The sequence below is a fragment of the Acinonyx jubatus genome, chromosome B3, assembly GCF_027475565.1.
Source record: "Acinonyx jubatus isolate Ajub_Pintada_27869175 chromosome B3, VMU_Ajub_asm_v1.0, whole genome shotgun sequence".
In the NCBI taxonomy this organism is placed as follows: Eukaryota; Metazoa; Chordata; class Mammalia; order Carnivora; family Felidae; genus Acinonyx; species Acinonyx jubatus.
Window position 1 is genome coordinate 45,210,525 of NC_069386.1, and position 17,708 is coordinate 45,228,232.

At 34.8% G+C, this 17,708-nt stretch overlaps 1 protein-coding gene across 1 annotated transcript in view; it reads left to right on the top strand.

Moving 5' to 3' along the window:
- The window catches only part of ADAM10 (ADAM metallopeptidase domain 10), a 134,668-nt gene that overhangs the window by 100,450 nt on the left and 16,510 nt on the right, over positions 1-17,708 (top strand). The window contains exons 9-12 of the mRNA XM_027067365.2: positions 5,054-5,217; positions 11,260-11,443; positions 16,100-16,250; positions 17,064-17,247. Coding sequence (XP_026923166.1) covers positions 5,054-5,217; positions 11,260-11,443; positions 16,100-16,250; positions 17,064-17,247 — 683 coding nt within the window. The remainder of the gene's footprint in view (positions 1-5,053; positions 5,218-11,259; positions 11,444-16,099; positions 16,251-17,063; positions 17,248-17,708) is intronic.

The window sequence follows — 17,708 nt, forward strand, 5'->3', positions numbered from 1 at the left end:
GCACTGGTTTGGGAGCTAGGAGACTGGGTTCTTGTCTGTTCTCTGTAAATTCAGGTAAATCATTTTGCTTCAACATGTTTATTTTTCATTGTAATTTCTTCTCTCATGTTCATGCCCTTTGGGACTTTATGTTTCTGCCTGTAGATCTTAGTAATGCTTCCTGTTACCTGTTTGTTTTCTTTTTTTTTAATGTTTATGTATTTTGAGACAGAGAAATCGTGCATGTGGGAGGGACAGAGAGATTGGGAGAGAGAGAATCCCAAGCAGGCTCAGCATTGTCTGAGCAGAGTCCAACATGGGGCTTGATCTCACCAATCATGAGATCACGACCTGAACCGAAATCAAGAGTCAGATGCCTAACTGACTGAGCCACCCAGGCCGCCCCCTCTCCGTTATCTGATATTTAAAAAATACCATTTCATAGCTGATCTGTTCAGCTTATGATCAGTTACTATTTCTTAATCTTTTCATTTTTATTTGGCCTAATTTTGATTTTGTTGTATTATTTAGCTTTTATTTAATTATGCAGATATTTTACTACTTAAATGGTGGTGGGAGATTTTGTTGTGATATTAATTTTCACGGAATATTACTTTAACTATTAGCTGTAGTCTCTGCTGACTTTGTTAAACTGGGGAAAAATGAAGGCTGAAACATTTGAATAGTAGGTTTCTTTAAGTCTTCTTATACTACTTTTTATTCTTATTTAATATCACACTGTCGTTGGGTACTGCCTTGGGTTTCTTTAATGAGGAAAACAGCACCTCCTGTCCAACTCCATAATAAGTGGAAACAACTAGTGAACTGGGCTGGCTTGGAGGCTCCCTTTTAAAATTATATACAGGTTAGGGGCGCCTGTGGGTGGCTCAGTCGGTTAAGCATCCGACTTTGCCTCAGTTCATGATTTCATGGTTCGTGAGATAATAAAAATTTATACACAGATTAGAAGAGAGCCAAAAAAGGGAGTCTGGTCTTCCAGACAAAGCCAGTCTTAGATATGAATCTAGAAAGATTTCTTTAAACTTTTCTTTGTATGAGCACTCGTCTGTGTTAAGCAGGTAGCCTCTTATTTAATTTCGAGACTGAAACATTGATTCCTTGACTGAGTAAATGACTATATTAGATGAAATTTTTGTTTTATTTCATTTGTGGCACCCTTCCAACATGGCTTTTGATAGGGACTTTTTTTTTTTAATTTATTAAGGTATATTTTGTTCATATATTGTCCTTCTTAATGTTATCCTAATGAACATAGTCTCACTTTGGGCAGGACACTGAATAAGGCAAGCTCTGGAATTCATCTCCATAATTAATCCTGAACCATTTAGTATTCCTCTAACTCATTTGTGAAAAACATTTTATGAGACATTTCATTTGGTAGCAATGGTCTCTTCTGTTTTTCTTAGTTAAGAAATTTTAGTTTGATTTTACATATTAGGATTTAAGGGCATACAAAGCTCAAAATGGTGTTCACAAGATAACCCAGAAACTGTCAAATTCTTAACATGTTTTTTAAAAGTCTAATTATAGGGCTAGGAGAATTGCATCATTAGAATATTACAACAGGACACTAAACATATTGGCATTTTGTGCAGGTCTGGATTGTTCTGTGCAGGATGTTTAACATCTGGGGTCCCTACCTATTATGTGTGAGTACTGCTCCCCAGACATGAAAGGTGAAGAAATGTCCCAGGACATTTCCTGATAACCTTTCTGGGAGTAGTACTACTGTCTGGTTCAAAATTATTGCTCAGATTGATACTGCATGGTCAGCATGCTGCTGTTAAGTTTTAGGTGTTTAGGCCTGTTCACATCAAAACTGTGTTTGTGGACTCTGTCAGGGTATTATATTACCCTTGTGGTTTTTCTAATTTGGGGGGGGGGGAAGGTCTGTTTTAATAGCTTTTAACTCAAATTTAAGAAATCTTACCCTTCTCATTACTATTTACAATTTGTGTTTTGCAGTGATGACTACACGTAGTAAAATTTTAAATGTATGATATCAAGCAGTTACTGAACTAGAGCTATATAGTTTCACTGTAGATATGTATGATATCACTAATTGAGTTTCTGGCACATCAGAACTAGTTGCAGTATTTTTTACAAAATTAAACCATAACTGAGCACTGGGTGTTACATGGAATTGTTAAATCAACACCTAAACTAATGTAACACTGTATGTTAACTGTATTGGAATTAAAATTTAAAAAAAGTCAGTGCACTATTGCCAAAAAAAATTAAACCATAGCCTATAAAATTAAATTTAATGTTTTATTTTTTTCTGTTATTTGAGTTAACATGTTAATAGTTTGTAACAAATACCAAACTTTTCTGTAAGTGATAGTTATTAAAACCGAAAGTAGTTGTTAAGATGTTAAACAAGGTGTGAATTACTGTTATTTCAGAAAAGTACATTTGAATTTATGTATGATCATCCCTTAAATGAGATAGACGTTAAACATATAGAAAAATACATTATCAGAGTTTTTAATACTTGCTATTTATTTCTTCTTTTTTTAACTGATAAAGATTTACAGTGTGAAGTCTTCTATGCTTAATTCAAGTTTGACAATACTGCATTGGACCAATTTCCATATGACAAATCTTCACTAAGGCAGGATTTTAATTTACTATTTGTTTAAAACTATAATATGTAGATGATAATTACTACATACAGAGTGCTATTCATATCTTTTCTAGTCTGGAAATAGTGATACAGTCCTTAGGACTCATCTCAAAAGTAGAAGTAGCATAAGAAAATATATTACATATTGTTAAATTATTTGCTGATTTCTTTCTGTTAAGATTTCTTTGTAGAAGAGGTAGTAAGTTTTGAATATTATAAAGGTTCTCTAATTTTTGGTGGTTAAAATCTGCATAGGCCCAGTCTTTCAGTTTACATTTCTGTGAAGCATGTTATTTCCTAACTTCTTCCTAACTCCTATCATAACAGTAGTTCAGATTTATATTTTGTTGCCATATATTTTCTAATGTTAAAAGGAACAGGGCAGCAATTGTAGTGTCATGACATTCTTGCAAATCTATTTTGAATTGCCATCTATTATATGCTTTATTAAGGATTATAAATATTAGATTTTTTAATGGTTTATTAACTTGGTTGTAACTTTGTTTATAGAAAGCTAATTTGAAATAATTTGATCACTTATCAGAATATCCTAACATTTGATTGTATTTAAATAAAAAACAAAGAGAGAAACCTTTTACATGTGAATTCTCACTAAAAGTCTTTAACAGAATTTTAAAAAGAACTATGTTCTTCTCAGTATAATATACATAAAGATGGGTTGGTCAGCCAGTTTCTGATTTTCCTTGTTGTTTTTCTAATTTCTTATGTTAACTGCTTTTAGATGTGCAAGTACTTTCATTTTGATATTAAGCTTTAAAGTTCCTATTATTGCAGAGGTGAACTACAAAATGATTTAATATGTATAATAAAGTAGCAATATGGCTTCACTTTTTTTCTTTTTATTTTTTTAAGTTTATTGATTTATTTTGATAGAGAGCGCTCATGCATGTGTATACACCCAAGCAGGGGAGGGGAGGGGCAGACAGAGAGGGAGAGAGAGAGAGAAAGAAAATCCCAAGCAGGCTGTATTAGTGCAGAGCCTGACTCAGGGCTCGAACTCACAAACCGTCAAGATCATGACCTGAGCCGAAGTCAGACACTCAACAGACTGAGCCATCCAGGTGCCCCAGTGATACGGCTTTTCTTTTAAAATTTTGAAGTATTCTTGAGACACATTGGAAAATGATAATTCAATTTTTTGAACTTATTTTGAAGAAAATTTCAAACCTGCTAAAAAGTTGCAGGAATAGTACAGTGAACTCCTGATATATTAGTCGGGTTTTTTCCACATTTGCTTTATTCCCCTTCCATCCCACCCTCTATCCATCCATTCCTCCTTCCTTCCCACCCACCCACCCCCTTTTTTTATTACCTACTGGACATAATTCTTTTCTTTTTTCCTCTGCTTTATTGAGGTGTAATTGCCAAATAAAATAGTAAGATATTTGAAGTGTACAATATGATGATTTGATATTCATATACATTGTGAGAGGATTTCCTCCCCTTGAGTAACACATCTATCACCTCACATATTTATTTGTTTATTTTCGTTGAGAATATTTAAGTTCTACGCTGTTTGCAAATTTCATTTGTACAATATAGTGTTATCAACTATACACATCATGTTACATATACATTAGCTACTTAGACCTTATTCCTTCTATTTTTTTATTTTTAATTTTTTTAAAAAGTTTATTTATTTTGAGAAAGAGTGTGTGCAAGCTGGGGAGGGGCAGAGAGAGAGGGAGAGAATAGACTCCATGCTATCAGCACAGAGCCCTATGTGGGGCTTGATTTCACAAATTGTGAGATCATGACCTGAGCCGAAACCAAGAGTCAGATGCCTAACCAACTGAGCCACCCAGGTGCTCTGACCTTACTCATTCTATAACTGGAAATTTGTACCCTTTTACAAATCTCTCCCTGTCCTTCTCTTCACTTGCCCACCAGCCCCTGGCAACCACTAATTGTTTTCTCTTTTAAAAAATATATTGTGTATTGCCTCTCAGGATAGTGAATTACATACTCCTATGCATCACTGCTATTATTTGTAGAAGTGACTTTCTCAGAATCTACTTGAGCATATTTTGTTCAACTTTCATTTAAATTAAATGTAATTTTTTTTAACATGAAAAGGTATATAGGCTTTGACAGCATAAATACAGATATATTCAGATTTAACAGAAACTTAAATACTTGTTTTGCTAAATTGATGGGAGCAAAAATTGGGGAATACTTCGATTATGAAGAACATTTTATTAAGGGCCTTGTTCTACATCCTGGCAGTTTCTTTATGTGTACCACTAAAACTTATTGAAATGACTTCCTAATCTTGGACTAAAAAAGTTTCTGAGTACTTGATATAAGTGGGATATATAAAATGTTTTAATTTAATATAGCATATATTAGAGAGTTACTTTGAGGGGTAAATAGATGCTAATTTAGCCATCTTCTGTTCTGAATTAGGAAGCTCTGGAGGAATATGTGAAAAAAGTAAGCTGTATTCAGATGGTAAGAAGAAGTCCTTAAACACTGGAATTATTACTGTTCAGAACTATGGGTCTCATGTACCCCCCAAAGTCTCTCACATTACTTTTGCTCATGAAGTTGGACATAACTTTGGATCTCCAGTAAGTATTGTCTAATTATTTGATTTTCAGAAAGTTACTAACCTAGCTTTTATGTTGAATGATTTGTTTGTTTGCATTGAAAACAAGTACATGTGAATGTTTAGGGATTTTTTTAGTTGAAGTATAGTTGACTGATGTTAGTTTTTATATATTGGAACACACAGTAATGTCCTTGACAATACGGAAAGGGAGGAAGGTAGAATATTTGTGAGTCAAATAAGAAGAGTAAGCATAACAATGCAGGATTCTATGAAGGCAAGGAATTTTGTCTGTTTCATTCACTTCTCTGTCTGCTGATCCTAGAACAGTGCCTGGTATGTGATTCATTCAAATATCTGTTCAGTGAGGATCACTTTTCATTGTTAAAAGTACATTTTGAATGTTGCAAACTTGGAGTGTTTTTTGTTTTGTTTTTTTTTTTAATTTTTTTGCTTGGTTTCTGTTAAAACGTTACTGTGGTTTAGTAGATTTATCTTGAGTGTGGAGTGGAATGCAGTATTTAAAAATTTTTCAGTATGAAAAATTGTAACATACAGAAAAGTAGAGAAAGATGGTACAATAAATTCTTACATGCCCATTGTCCAGAGCAGGCATCAGCACTTCTTCTGTAAAGAGACTGCTAGTAAACAGTCTAGGTTTTGGAGGTAATACATGTTTTTCTGTTGTTTTTACAATTCTTGAAACACGGGAAACCATTCTTAGCTTACGCCATATAGAAATGGGCTGTGGGCTGCCAGTCTCTGATTCAGATGCAACAGGTATCAAGATTTTGCCACATGTCCTTTCTGTATTTCTTTCTTTTTGTAAGGTATTAGAAGCAAATTTATTCATCCTTACATATTTCAGTATACATTTCTAAAGAAATAAACATTTTCTTACATAACCATGATGTGGTTATGATACCTGACAGAATTAACAATTCTTTGGTATCATTTAGTCCTCAGTTAATTATATTGATTTTCAGGGGACCTAAAGCTTAATGCACACACAAATACAAAATACTGAAAGATAATCTCTTTGTGATTTTGATAGGCTTATTAAATAACCAATATGAGAAAATTTCATTTGACAGCTATACATGAATTCATTTTACTTGCACCATATCACTTAAAAAAATGTAAGTTTTCATGAGTTTAGAAAAACAGTAAATACTTGGAGCTTCACATCCTCAAATGCACTTCTCTAATTTTCTCCCAGTTTGTAAACTGGAAGTCCCATCTCATTAAGTTGCAAGCCTTTATTCTTCTAAGTCTCTATTAGAAATTGGTAGATTATTATCAATGCTCTTGGATAAACTGTTTAAAATGTGTTCAATCTCTCTACTTCTTGACTGCTTCTTTGATCTGTTCTTTTGTTTGTTCTGTTCTTGAGTTCGATATATATTTTTTTCAATATATATTGAAAGCGTTATAGAGGTTCAAAACCCAATGTGGTTTCTCTTTATGTAATCGGACTATTGTTTATGGTTAGTTTGCTTTTTCAAGGGCAAGTAAATATTCTCTTTTCTCTCCCAGTCCCTTTGATTCCAGCCCTTACTAGGGGAGTTGTGGTATCCTTTAGCTACTCCTCTGCCCTTTAGTCTAGGGCCTCCCAATTTTTAATGTGCATACAAATTACCAGGGATCTTAAAATACAGATTCCATTTCCATTGGGGGAGGCAAGTTTCTGAATTTTTAAGACACTCCCAGGTGATGCTGTAGCTGCCCCTGGTCTGCAGACCACATGTGGAGTAGGGAATCTATAATCTGTTCTCTTCATTTCCTGTGTAATCTGTTCTCTACCCAGCTGCCAGAGATTTTCTTTTTTTAGTATATTAATTTCATATTACTTAATGCTTTTTGTTTAATGGATAAATTGGTTCGCATTCTTTGCATAGTCTGCTATCTTTTCCTCATAAATGACTCTACCATGCTCAATCACACCCCATTCCTATGTGGGGTAAATATTTATAAGTACTTTAATAGAGCAGCCAGAACCATAAATTCCTGAGCCGATCCCCTTTGACATCTTATCTGAAATCTGTCTTTATCTCTCCTGTTGTACATCTGTACTTTGTCAGTGCTACTTTCTCTCTGAGTGGTTCACACTGTCTCTTTTATTTATTTATCTTATCCCAAATCTTTACTGCACACCTGTTGTTAACCATTAAAACTTTGGGAAGTTATAATCATAATGACACTTGTTTCTGTCTCTCAGTATGCAAGTTATGTGTTTACTCTTACCAAAGTAATCTTTGTCTAGGTTATAGCTCTGATTGTTTTGATCATGTCACTTGTGTTTACAACCTTATGTCCTGTACCTGCTAATATTGCTGATACAGTTTCCTAATCTTAGCATTTAGGGCTTTCCATCATTTGGGTTTAAGTATATTTCCAGTGTTAACTGCCTTCTCGTGTCAAAATAAGTAATTTATAGTCCTTGAAAATTTTCCTTCTGTCAGAAATCCAGTTCCTTCCCATCTCTGCCTCCTGAAATCTTGATCCATGTTATTATGTAATATAAATTGATATAGCCCCTTTTTCAGTTACTTGTCAGTAGATACCAAGACCCTTAAAATGTTTGATCAGAAACTACCACTGGGAATCCAACTAAAAGAAAAATGCAGAATCTGTCAAAGATTTATGTACATTAAAAAATAAAAAGTACCCACTGCAGTTTCATTTTTAGTAGCAAAAAATTTTAAGCAGCCTAAATGACCCCACAATAGGAAAGTATCTTGAAATGCTCTGCAATCATTTAAAAATCAGTGCTTGCCTTATACTGTTAAGCTGAAAGAAACCATGTATGTAACTGTACAAATGGTATAGTTCAAATTTTGCATTAAAATATGGTATGACTAGGTACAAGTCAGGTCAGAAATACTGTGGACCGAACTGTTAATAGTAGTTATTATGGTTGGTTGATTATGATTGAAAATTTTAATCTATATTTTCTAAATTTTCTAAAAGAGTATGTATTGTTTTTACAGTCAGAGAAAAGTTTTTCCGTTTTCTTGTCAAACTAAGATTAGAGTTTCTTTGTAAAACTGTTTGAACTCTCAGCACTTTTTGGGGTACGGTCAAGATAGCCTGTATATTCTGTTGTATGTTTTGATTATTGGTGTGTTTGTTTGTCCCCTGTTGTGAGGATGACAAATACAAATAGCTGGTAGTCTCGTTTATAACCTGTTACTCTTTCCATTGCCATTAAGAATGATCGATTACAATGTCCTTTGGGCTAGTTAAGTAATAATTGATTGGTGATACCTGTTTGTTTGTATGTATGTATATAAGCAAGTAAATAAGCAAGCAAGCTCTGTGCCCAATGTGGGGCTTGAACTCACGACCCCAAGATTAAGAATCACACACTCTAGGGGCGCCTGGGTGGCTCAGTTGGTTAAGCGTCCGACTTCGGCTCAGGTCATGATCTCGTGGTTTGTGAGTTCCAGCCCCGCATCGGGCTCTGTGCTGACAGTTCACAGCCTGGAGCCTGCTTCGGATTCTGTGTCTCCCCGTCTCTCGGCCCCTCCCCTGCTCATGCTTTGTCTGTCTCTGTCTCTCAATAATAAATTAAAAAAAAAAAAAAAAAAAAAAAGTCACACCCTCTACCAACTGAGCCAGCCAGGTACTCTTCATTAACCTGTAATGGATTTATGGGACAAAGAGACTAGGCAGGGATATCAAAATATGCTGTCTCTTTAAAGTGGATTGTAAGGCCTTCAAGGGCTAGGGATAGTGCTTAACTCATCCTTGTATTTTTATATTCTGTTTTAGTTCCTCCTAGAATACTGGGCACATGCTAATATTTATTGAATTGAATGTATAAAATATTTTGTGATAATATCAAGAGTTATACAGTATTGGGATTTATTTTCTTTTTCTAAAATTCTAATGCTGAGAATAATTTCAGTGTCCTATATTATCATAAACCAAATTGAATTCTATAGAATGAAAATATAAAGCAAGCTAATATTGGAGAACAGTAAAGAATTGTTAAATGCTGAATGTATTTTCAGGAGAACAGCAGGAGGTATCATAAAGAATAAATGTGATAGTAGAGGTCTTATTTTTAAGTTGCTTTTTAAGTTGCTTCAAGGGTTGCCTGGCTGGCTCAGTTGGAAGAGCATGTAACACGATCTTGGGATCGTAAGCTCAAGTCCCATCCTGGGTGTAGAGATGACTTAGATAAAATAATAATAATAATAATAATAATAATTATAGTAAATCTTAAAAAAAATAGTTGCTTCAGATTAGGGAGTAGAAAATGAAAGTAACTTAGATGGGCTCCAAGAAGAAACAGAATGCCCTTGGGCATTCTTTCTTTCTGGAGGGTAGAATTGTATTCAAATGACAATTTAATTAAATAGAAGAACTTTACTCTAGGACCCAAATATGTTCACCCTTTCTGACAAGTTCTGCATTGTTGTTTGAGGAGCATTGTGAGGTTTGTTTGTTTGTTTTTTAATGTTTGTTTAGTTTTGAGACAGACAGACTGACAGAACAGGAGTAGGGAAGGGGGAGAGAGAGAGGGAGACACAGAATCCAAAGCAGGCTCCAGGCTCTGAGCTGTCAGCACAGAGCCCGAATGCGGGGCTCGAACTCATGAACTGTGAGATCATGCCCTGAGCTGAAGTCCGATGCTTAACCAACTGAGCCCCCCCCCCCCCCCCCCCCCCCCCCCCGGTGCCCTGATTTGTTTGTTTGTTTGTTTTTTTAATGTATACCTCCTGGGGGAGGAAGGAAGGAGGGGGAAGCTTCTGTGATCTGGTAGTATTCTGTTAGTTAATCTCAGCACTGGTCACGTAAGAATATTTACTTTGAGAAAACTCATGGAGCTATAGTTGGTACTTTGAACTTTTCTGTATGTATCTGATACTTCAGTAATATTTGCCAACACCATAAATATTTTGTGTACATATACATGTATGTCTCCTGTTTTATTCTGAAAACAGTGTTTTAGTTTTACTTCTTAGCTTTTCTTAATTTTCATTTAAAAATAGCATTTACTTATCTTTTTTATGTACTTAGTTAATAAGTCAACTCTCTTAGATGTCTATCTGGTATGTACTTAGCCTCATGCCATTCTCTTTTGTTTCCTGTTTTTCCCCATCTCTGTTTTCTCTGAACTAGTCATAGTAAACAATGTCATATATGTTAAAGAATGTCATATATGTTAAAGAATAGTCATTTTAAGTTTATATTCCTGTTACTAGTTTTGAAAGTAGGCAAGCTTATTTTTTTTTTTCATTTTTATTGTTTTTAATTTTAATTCCAGTGGAGTTAACATACACTGTTATATTAGTTTCAGGTGGACAATACAGTGATTCAGCAATTCCATACACTACTCAGTGTTCATTGTGATAAGTGTACTCTTAATCCCCTTCACCTATTCCATCCACACACCCCTGCCCACCTCCCCTCTGGTAACTATCAGTTTGTTCTCCGAAGTTAAGAGTCTGTTTCTTGGTTTGTCTCTCACTTTCTGTCTCTTTCCCTCCTCTCTTTGTTCATTTCTTTTGTTTCTTAAATTCCACATGAGTGAATTCATATGGTATTTGTCTTTCTCTGACTGACTTATTTCGCTTAGCATTATACTCTCCAGCTTCATCCATGTTGTTGCAAATGGCAAGATTTCATTTTTTATTGCTAACTAATATTCCGTTGTATATATGTACAACATCTTTATCCATTCATCTGTCAGTGGACATTTGGGTTGCTTCCATAATTTGGCTATTGTAAATAATGCTGCAATAAACATAGTGGTGCATGGTGAGCTTATTTTTGATAGACTTTATCATGGTTTGTCCTCCATTCTACTCCCTATTTACAGAGCTATAAATTGTTGTGGCTAGACCTGCACTCATTTTTCCTTCCCTTCTAAGACAGGACCCCTAAAAGAGCAAATTGTTTTTCTTCTCACAGTCTAAAACAATTGTAGGATCTTTTTTTACAGGAGAGTCCACAAGCTTCCATTGTTCTTCTGGTGAGAAAATTACATTCAGTCAGATGACCCAAAAACCTTATTTTACTTCCTGTTTATGTAACTCTATATTCTGTTTGGCAGCATGATTCTGGAACAGAGTGCACTCCAGGAGAATCTAAGAATTTAGGACAAAAAGAAAATGGCAATTACATCATGTATGCAAGAGCAACATCCGGGGACAAACTTAACAACAATAAATTCTCACTCTGTAGTATTAGAAATATAAGCCAAGTTCTTGAGAAGAAGAGAAACAACTGTTTTGTTGGTATGTATATTTTCCCAACATATATTTTCAAACATTCAGAAAATTTGAAACACCCATGCACCTACCATCTGCATTTAATAACTATTACAACTCTGCTGTATTTACTCTGTCACTGTTTATTAACTTATCCATCCCCCTCCATCCATGTTTTTTGTTGTAAAGTTGATTGTAGACATAAGTGTACTTCACTCCCAAATACTTCAGCCTGTATAATTGACTAAAGTTCAGTATTCTTTGTGGTTCTTCTTTTTTTTTTTTTTAATTAACATAAGGGAAATGTTGTACCATAAGTCCACCATTTAATGAGCTTTGACAAATGTATTTACCTGTGTAACCTAAGCACCTATCAAAATAGAGAATATTTCTGTCACTCCGGAAAGTTCTTTCATTTCCCTTCCTGGTCATTTTCTTCCCCCCAGGACACTCTCATAGGCAACCATTATTCTGATTTATTTAACTATAGAGAAATTTTGCTTGTTTTACTTCATATAAGTGGAATCATATGGTTTTTATTCTTTTGTGGGAAGAAAAACCTTATGCTGCTTTCATTCAGCATATTTTGAGATTCATCATTAGTGTTTTGTTCTATTTTATTGCTTAGTATTGCATTGTATGAATATATCACACTTCACTCATCCACTCTTCTGTTGATGAACACCTGGACTCTTCAGGTTTGGACAATATGAATAAAGCTGCCATGAAATTCTTGTTTTCTAATGGTAAAGAAAAAAAGGTATAAAACATGTATGATATAAATAAAATAAATAGAATTAAAAAATACACAAAATGTGTATCTAAACTAATTTTAAGTTATAATTCAGTGGCATTAAGTACATTCACAGTGATGTGCTACCATCATCACTATTCATTTCCAAACTTTTTCATCCCTCCAAATAGAAATTGTGCAATCACTAAGCAGTAATTCCTGCTTCCCTCTCTCCCTAGCTCTTGGTAACTTCTGATCTGTTTTCTGTCTCTGAATTTGCCATTTCTAGGTACCTCATATAGGTGGGATCAGACAATATTTGACCTTCCATATCTGGCTTATGTCACTTAGCATTCATTCAAGTTGTAGCATGTATCAGAATGCCATTCTTTTTATGGCTGAATAATATAATATTCCGTTATGTGGATATACCACATTTTGTGTGTCCATTCACCTGCTATGCTTCTCTTGTGGCATTTAATGTGTTCTAAATATTCTACCTTGTATTACGTGTGTTTGGGTTCCTGTCCTGTTTGACAAGATGTAAGTTACCTGAGGGCAAACACACCTCCCTCCGTCCTGCTATTTCCCTCACTATTCTCCATTTCTAAAATTTTGTCACTGCAAAAATGTTATATAAATAGAATCACATAATATGTAAACCTTTTGAGATTGGCTTTTTCTCACTCAGCATAATTCCCTGAAGATGCATTCAAATTGTTATCTGTATCAGGAGTTTGTCTTTATTGCTGAGTAGTGTTCAATGGTATGGATGTTCCACAGTTTGTCTAAACCACTCACCTGTTAAAGGCTGTCTGGGCTGTCTTCAGTTTCTGGCTATTATGCAGAAAGCAGCTATAAACATTTATGTGCAGGTTTTTTATGTGAACATAAAGGTTTAATTTCTCTGGGATAAATGCCCCCAAATCCAGTTAATGGATCAAATAGTAATTGTTTGCTCTTCTTTATACAGAACTCTCAAAGTGTTTTCTAGCGTGGACGTATTAGTTTAGGTTCCTATCAGCAATGTATAAGTGACCTGATCTCTCTGTATCTTTGCCAGCTTTTGGCATTTTTACTGTTTTTATTTTATCCATTCTGATAGGACAGTGATATTGTGTTGTGGTTTTTGTATTTGTATTTTTCTGGTGAGTAAAAATGTTGATCATCTTTTCATGTCCTTATTTGCCATCTGTGTATCTTCTTTGGTGAAATGTCCATGTTTCGTGGCCATTTCTCACTGGGTTTTTTTTCTGTTGAGTTTTAAGAGTTTTTTTTTTTTTTTAAGTGTGTTTGTTTGTTTGTTTATTGTGAGAGAGAGAGAGAGAGAGAGAGAACGAACACCAGCGGGGAATGGGCGAGAGAGAGGGAGACAGAGGACCTGAAGCGGGCTCTGTTCTGACAGCTCAAACTCACGAGCCATGAGATCATGACCTGAACTGAAGTCAGAAGCTTAACCAGCTCAGCCACCTAGGCGTCGAGTTTTAAGACTTCTTTACACAGCCTAGATACTAGTCCTTTGTCAGATATTGATCTGCAAATATTTTTTCCCATTCTGTAGCTTGTCATTTTATCCTCTTCCCAGAATCATTCCCAGAAAAATAAAATTTGGTTAGGTCCAAATTTCAATTTTTACTTATTTTGATTGGCTTTTTCTTTTAAGGCCTTCTATTTGTTTTAAAAGGGCATATTAAAATTACACTCATGTTACCATTGTTGTTATCACTGGTAGTTTCTCTAAAACTTCTTAATGTAGAAGTGCTGCAGAGATTGTTCATTTGTAAACCGGGTTTTCACAATAAACTTTCTGATTGAAGTGGTCTTTTAAAAATGAGATATTGTTTTATAGGTCTTATGGTAGGAAAATTTCTTAAATTATAACGAGATATGTATATATTATAATTTTTGCATTTAAATTAGATTAAATTTGCTCCCCTATGTGTTATAGCTTATTTGAGGTAATATTTCTGTGTGAGATAAAAACCAATGTGTAGTAAATATTGCATCAGAGGTTTTCTAACTTGATCATTTTTCCTTTTTTCCTGAATTACATGTCACATGAATTCTGAAATGATTATTACTAGACCTTAGAAAAATCATTTTTATTTACTTGTTATATATGTCCATGTGCATGCTTCTAGTTTTAGAGAACAAAAGAGGTGGTATAAAATGAAAGAGACGGATAGAACTTCAGTTAGCTCTAAGATTTCCTTTAATATTTGATGTGGTTAAGGATAAGAATGCACTTTCCAAATACAAAGCTAGTCTTTCTAGAATAGTTTGGATTCAGATATGCCTAGTGTTTAAGATGTGTTCCCTTCTATTTACTCAGTTCTCAATTTGAAGCCTACAACTACAACAGTTGTGCTACAACTGTTTCCCACATTGATTTGATGTAGCAGAAAGAGCAGAGCATCAAATTTTAGATCTCAGAATCCTGGGTCTGGTCTGCTATTTGCCCATACTGGAGCGTGTGGTTACAGCAAGTCACAGGCTCTCTGAAACTTAGTTTTCTTTTCAGTAAAGTGAAGACATTTGATTTTTATCATTTCCCTACAGATGCTAAAGTTCTGTGATTTTATGAACTTAAAAGAGTAACATTCCTCTTTCGATTTTAAGCCCCATTGACAAAATTAAAGAACTTTAAAAGACCCTAAAATTTTTTCTAAAATTATTCACCATGTTTAGACCAGACTGTCTAACTTTAATGAGCCAAGATTTGATCCAATATGGCTGGGCTCTGTGGGAATACAAAAGATATAAATAATATGTGGTTCTTCCCTAAAGGAGCTTGGGTCTAGCTGAGGAGCAAAATTAACATACGTTTAAAAAAAATATTTGTTGGCTAGGATACAGTCAGCCAAACACACTGTGGGAAATTCCATTAGACAAAATGATCCAATTTCTTTAACAAGTAAATAGTGTAAAAATAAAAAAAACAGAGGGAGTCTGTTATATATTAAAAAAACGTATGACACATATCAACCATCCACCAAAAGTAGGTATGGGGCTATTATGTGGCTATTAGATGTTATTAAGCATATTGTTAATTTTGTTAGATGTGATAATGCTATTATGGTTAGATTAAAAAACAAAAACAAAAAACGCCTAACTCTTAGATTCATCCTGGAGTATTTACAAGAACAAATAAATATGTTAGGTGGAATTGTTTATAGCATTTTGTTGATAGTTGTTTAAGCTAAGTGGTACATGGGAGTTCATTGTATTTATTCCTTTACTACTTCTAATGTGAGTTTGAAATTTTTTGTTAATACAAAAGGTTTAATTTTTTCTGGGTGATAAAGCACTAAATTCATATTTGTGTATGAATTACACAATATGTAAATAGTGCAGTCTTTGTTTAGTAAAGTTGAATGTGGCATGGCTTAAATAGAATATTACCATTCCCAGAAGGAACCTTCAAGGGGACCAGGAGGACCATAATGTCAAATCGTTTTACTGTAAGAAACTGAGGCCCCACAAAAAGGAAGTGACTTGCCCAAGGCTACATTGCTAGTTAGTGACTGAGCCACTGTGAGAATTGAATTTACATCTCCTAATTTCTAGATTCCTGGCTTTTTCTACTTTTTGTATTCATCAAGTATCCCTTCTTCCTTTGTAATGAGGCTCTGAAGAGTTTGTGGATTTTATTTTTTTATTTTAATTTTTTAATTTTTTTTAACGTTTTTATTTATTTTTGAGACAGAGAGAGACAGAGCATGAATGGGGGAGGGGCAGAGAGAGAGGGAGACACAGAACCGGAAGCAGGCTCCAGGCTCTGAGCCATCAGCCCAGAGCCCGACGCGTGGCTCGAACTCAGGGACCACAAGATCGTGACCTGAGCTGAAGTCGGACGCTTAACCGACTGAGCCACCCAGGCGCCCCTGTGGATTTTAAATCAAATTAACATGTGCATACAGTGCTTACTTTGTTTTATTTGTTGTCTTCAGAATCTGGCCAGCCTATTTGTGGAAACGGGATGGTAGAGCAAGGTGAAGAATGTGACTGTGGCTACAGTGACCAGTGTAAGGACGAGTGCTGCTATGATGCAAACCAGCCAGAGGGGAAGAAATGCAAGCTGAAGCCTGGGAAGCAGTGCAGGTACCTGGCCGGTTCTGGTAGTGCTCGTGCTCCTGTCAGTCATCTGAAGGCACTTAGGACTGATTTAAAAGTGACATTAAGAGATGCATATGGTTTTGAAACTTTGTCTTTATTTGCTTTCGTTTTATTTATTTTTCCAGAGTAGAATTGGTAAGTGCGCTGTGGTTGGCAGATGGAGCGCTTGTAATTGTAACTTGTGTGGTGGGTGTTAAAGACATGCAGGGATGCTCAATAGAGTACACACTGTTTAGTTCCTAACTTAAAAATGTGACTGTCATCTGTATGTTTAGAATCTTAACTTTAAATATTTAGGAAATGAGCATTTCATAGACTCTTGTCATTAGTGTCATATGATTATTTTACTTGTCAAACTGGCTTTGGTAGTGATAGATATAAGCTATAGAATGTTGTTTGTGCAAGACTTTTTAAATGGTTGGTCTGTGTACCTAGTTTGATTTTAGCATATAAATGTGAGAAAAATTGATGAATTGACCAATGTATGATGTGCTGTGAAAAACATTGATAACTCACCTAATATTAAATCCATTTCCTGTTGTAGCATTTCACTAGAGACAAGTAGAGTAAGACTGTTGAATATAGTATGCATTGATTGTAAAAATAAGACAATCGTTTTTTTATTTACACTTATAAATGTTGAAATTTAGCAGCCTCTTAGTCCAAAATTTGAGTTTTATACCAGTAACCTACTTAACATTTAAAAGATGAGATTGACGATTTAAAAATTAGGACCATATCTATGTATATAGGAAATATCCTAGTCATTTTCTTTAAACACTTCAATGTTAATTCTAGCCCAAGTCAAGGTCCCTGTTGTACAGCACAGTGTGCATTCAAATCAAAAACCGAGAAGTGTCGGGATGATTCAGACTGTGCAAAAGAAGGAATATGTAATGGCATCACAGCTCTGTGCCCAGCCTCTGATCCTAAACCAAACTTTACAGACTGTAATAGGCATACACAAGTGTGCATTAATGGGGTAAGCATTTGATTTATAAGCTTTTATTTAGTTTTATAAAACCTGCTTTTTCAGAATAATTGTTTGTCATTTAAAGCTGCAGAGTTACAGCCATTAATCCCAGTCCCTGTTTCAATAAGAGCCCTGTCTGTTTCCTCATAAAGCCATGAATGTATCATGTGGCATAAGTGCCTGGTGGCATTCAATTAATTACTGACTTACCTTTCGTCTTTCCACTGCATATGTTTGATGGTCTCTAGAGAAAAATAGTTGTATGACTAGGTACATGACTTTGTACTGCTTTTGAGCTTTATAAATCAGTTTTTAACAGCCCATATAAAAGAACTCTTCTGGTCATTTTCTCTGTGAAGTGTTTAAAGCTTTCTTGGCTAAATAATCACTTTCCTGTACATGAGGAAAATTTCATTTTTCTCTTCTTACAAAGGAGCAATAATCACTGTAAAATTGATGCTCATCTAATC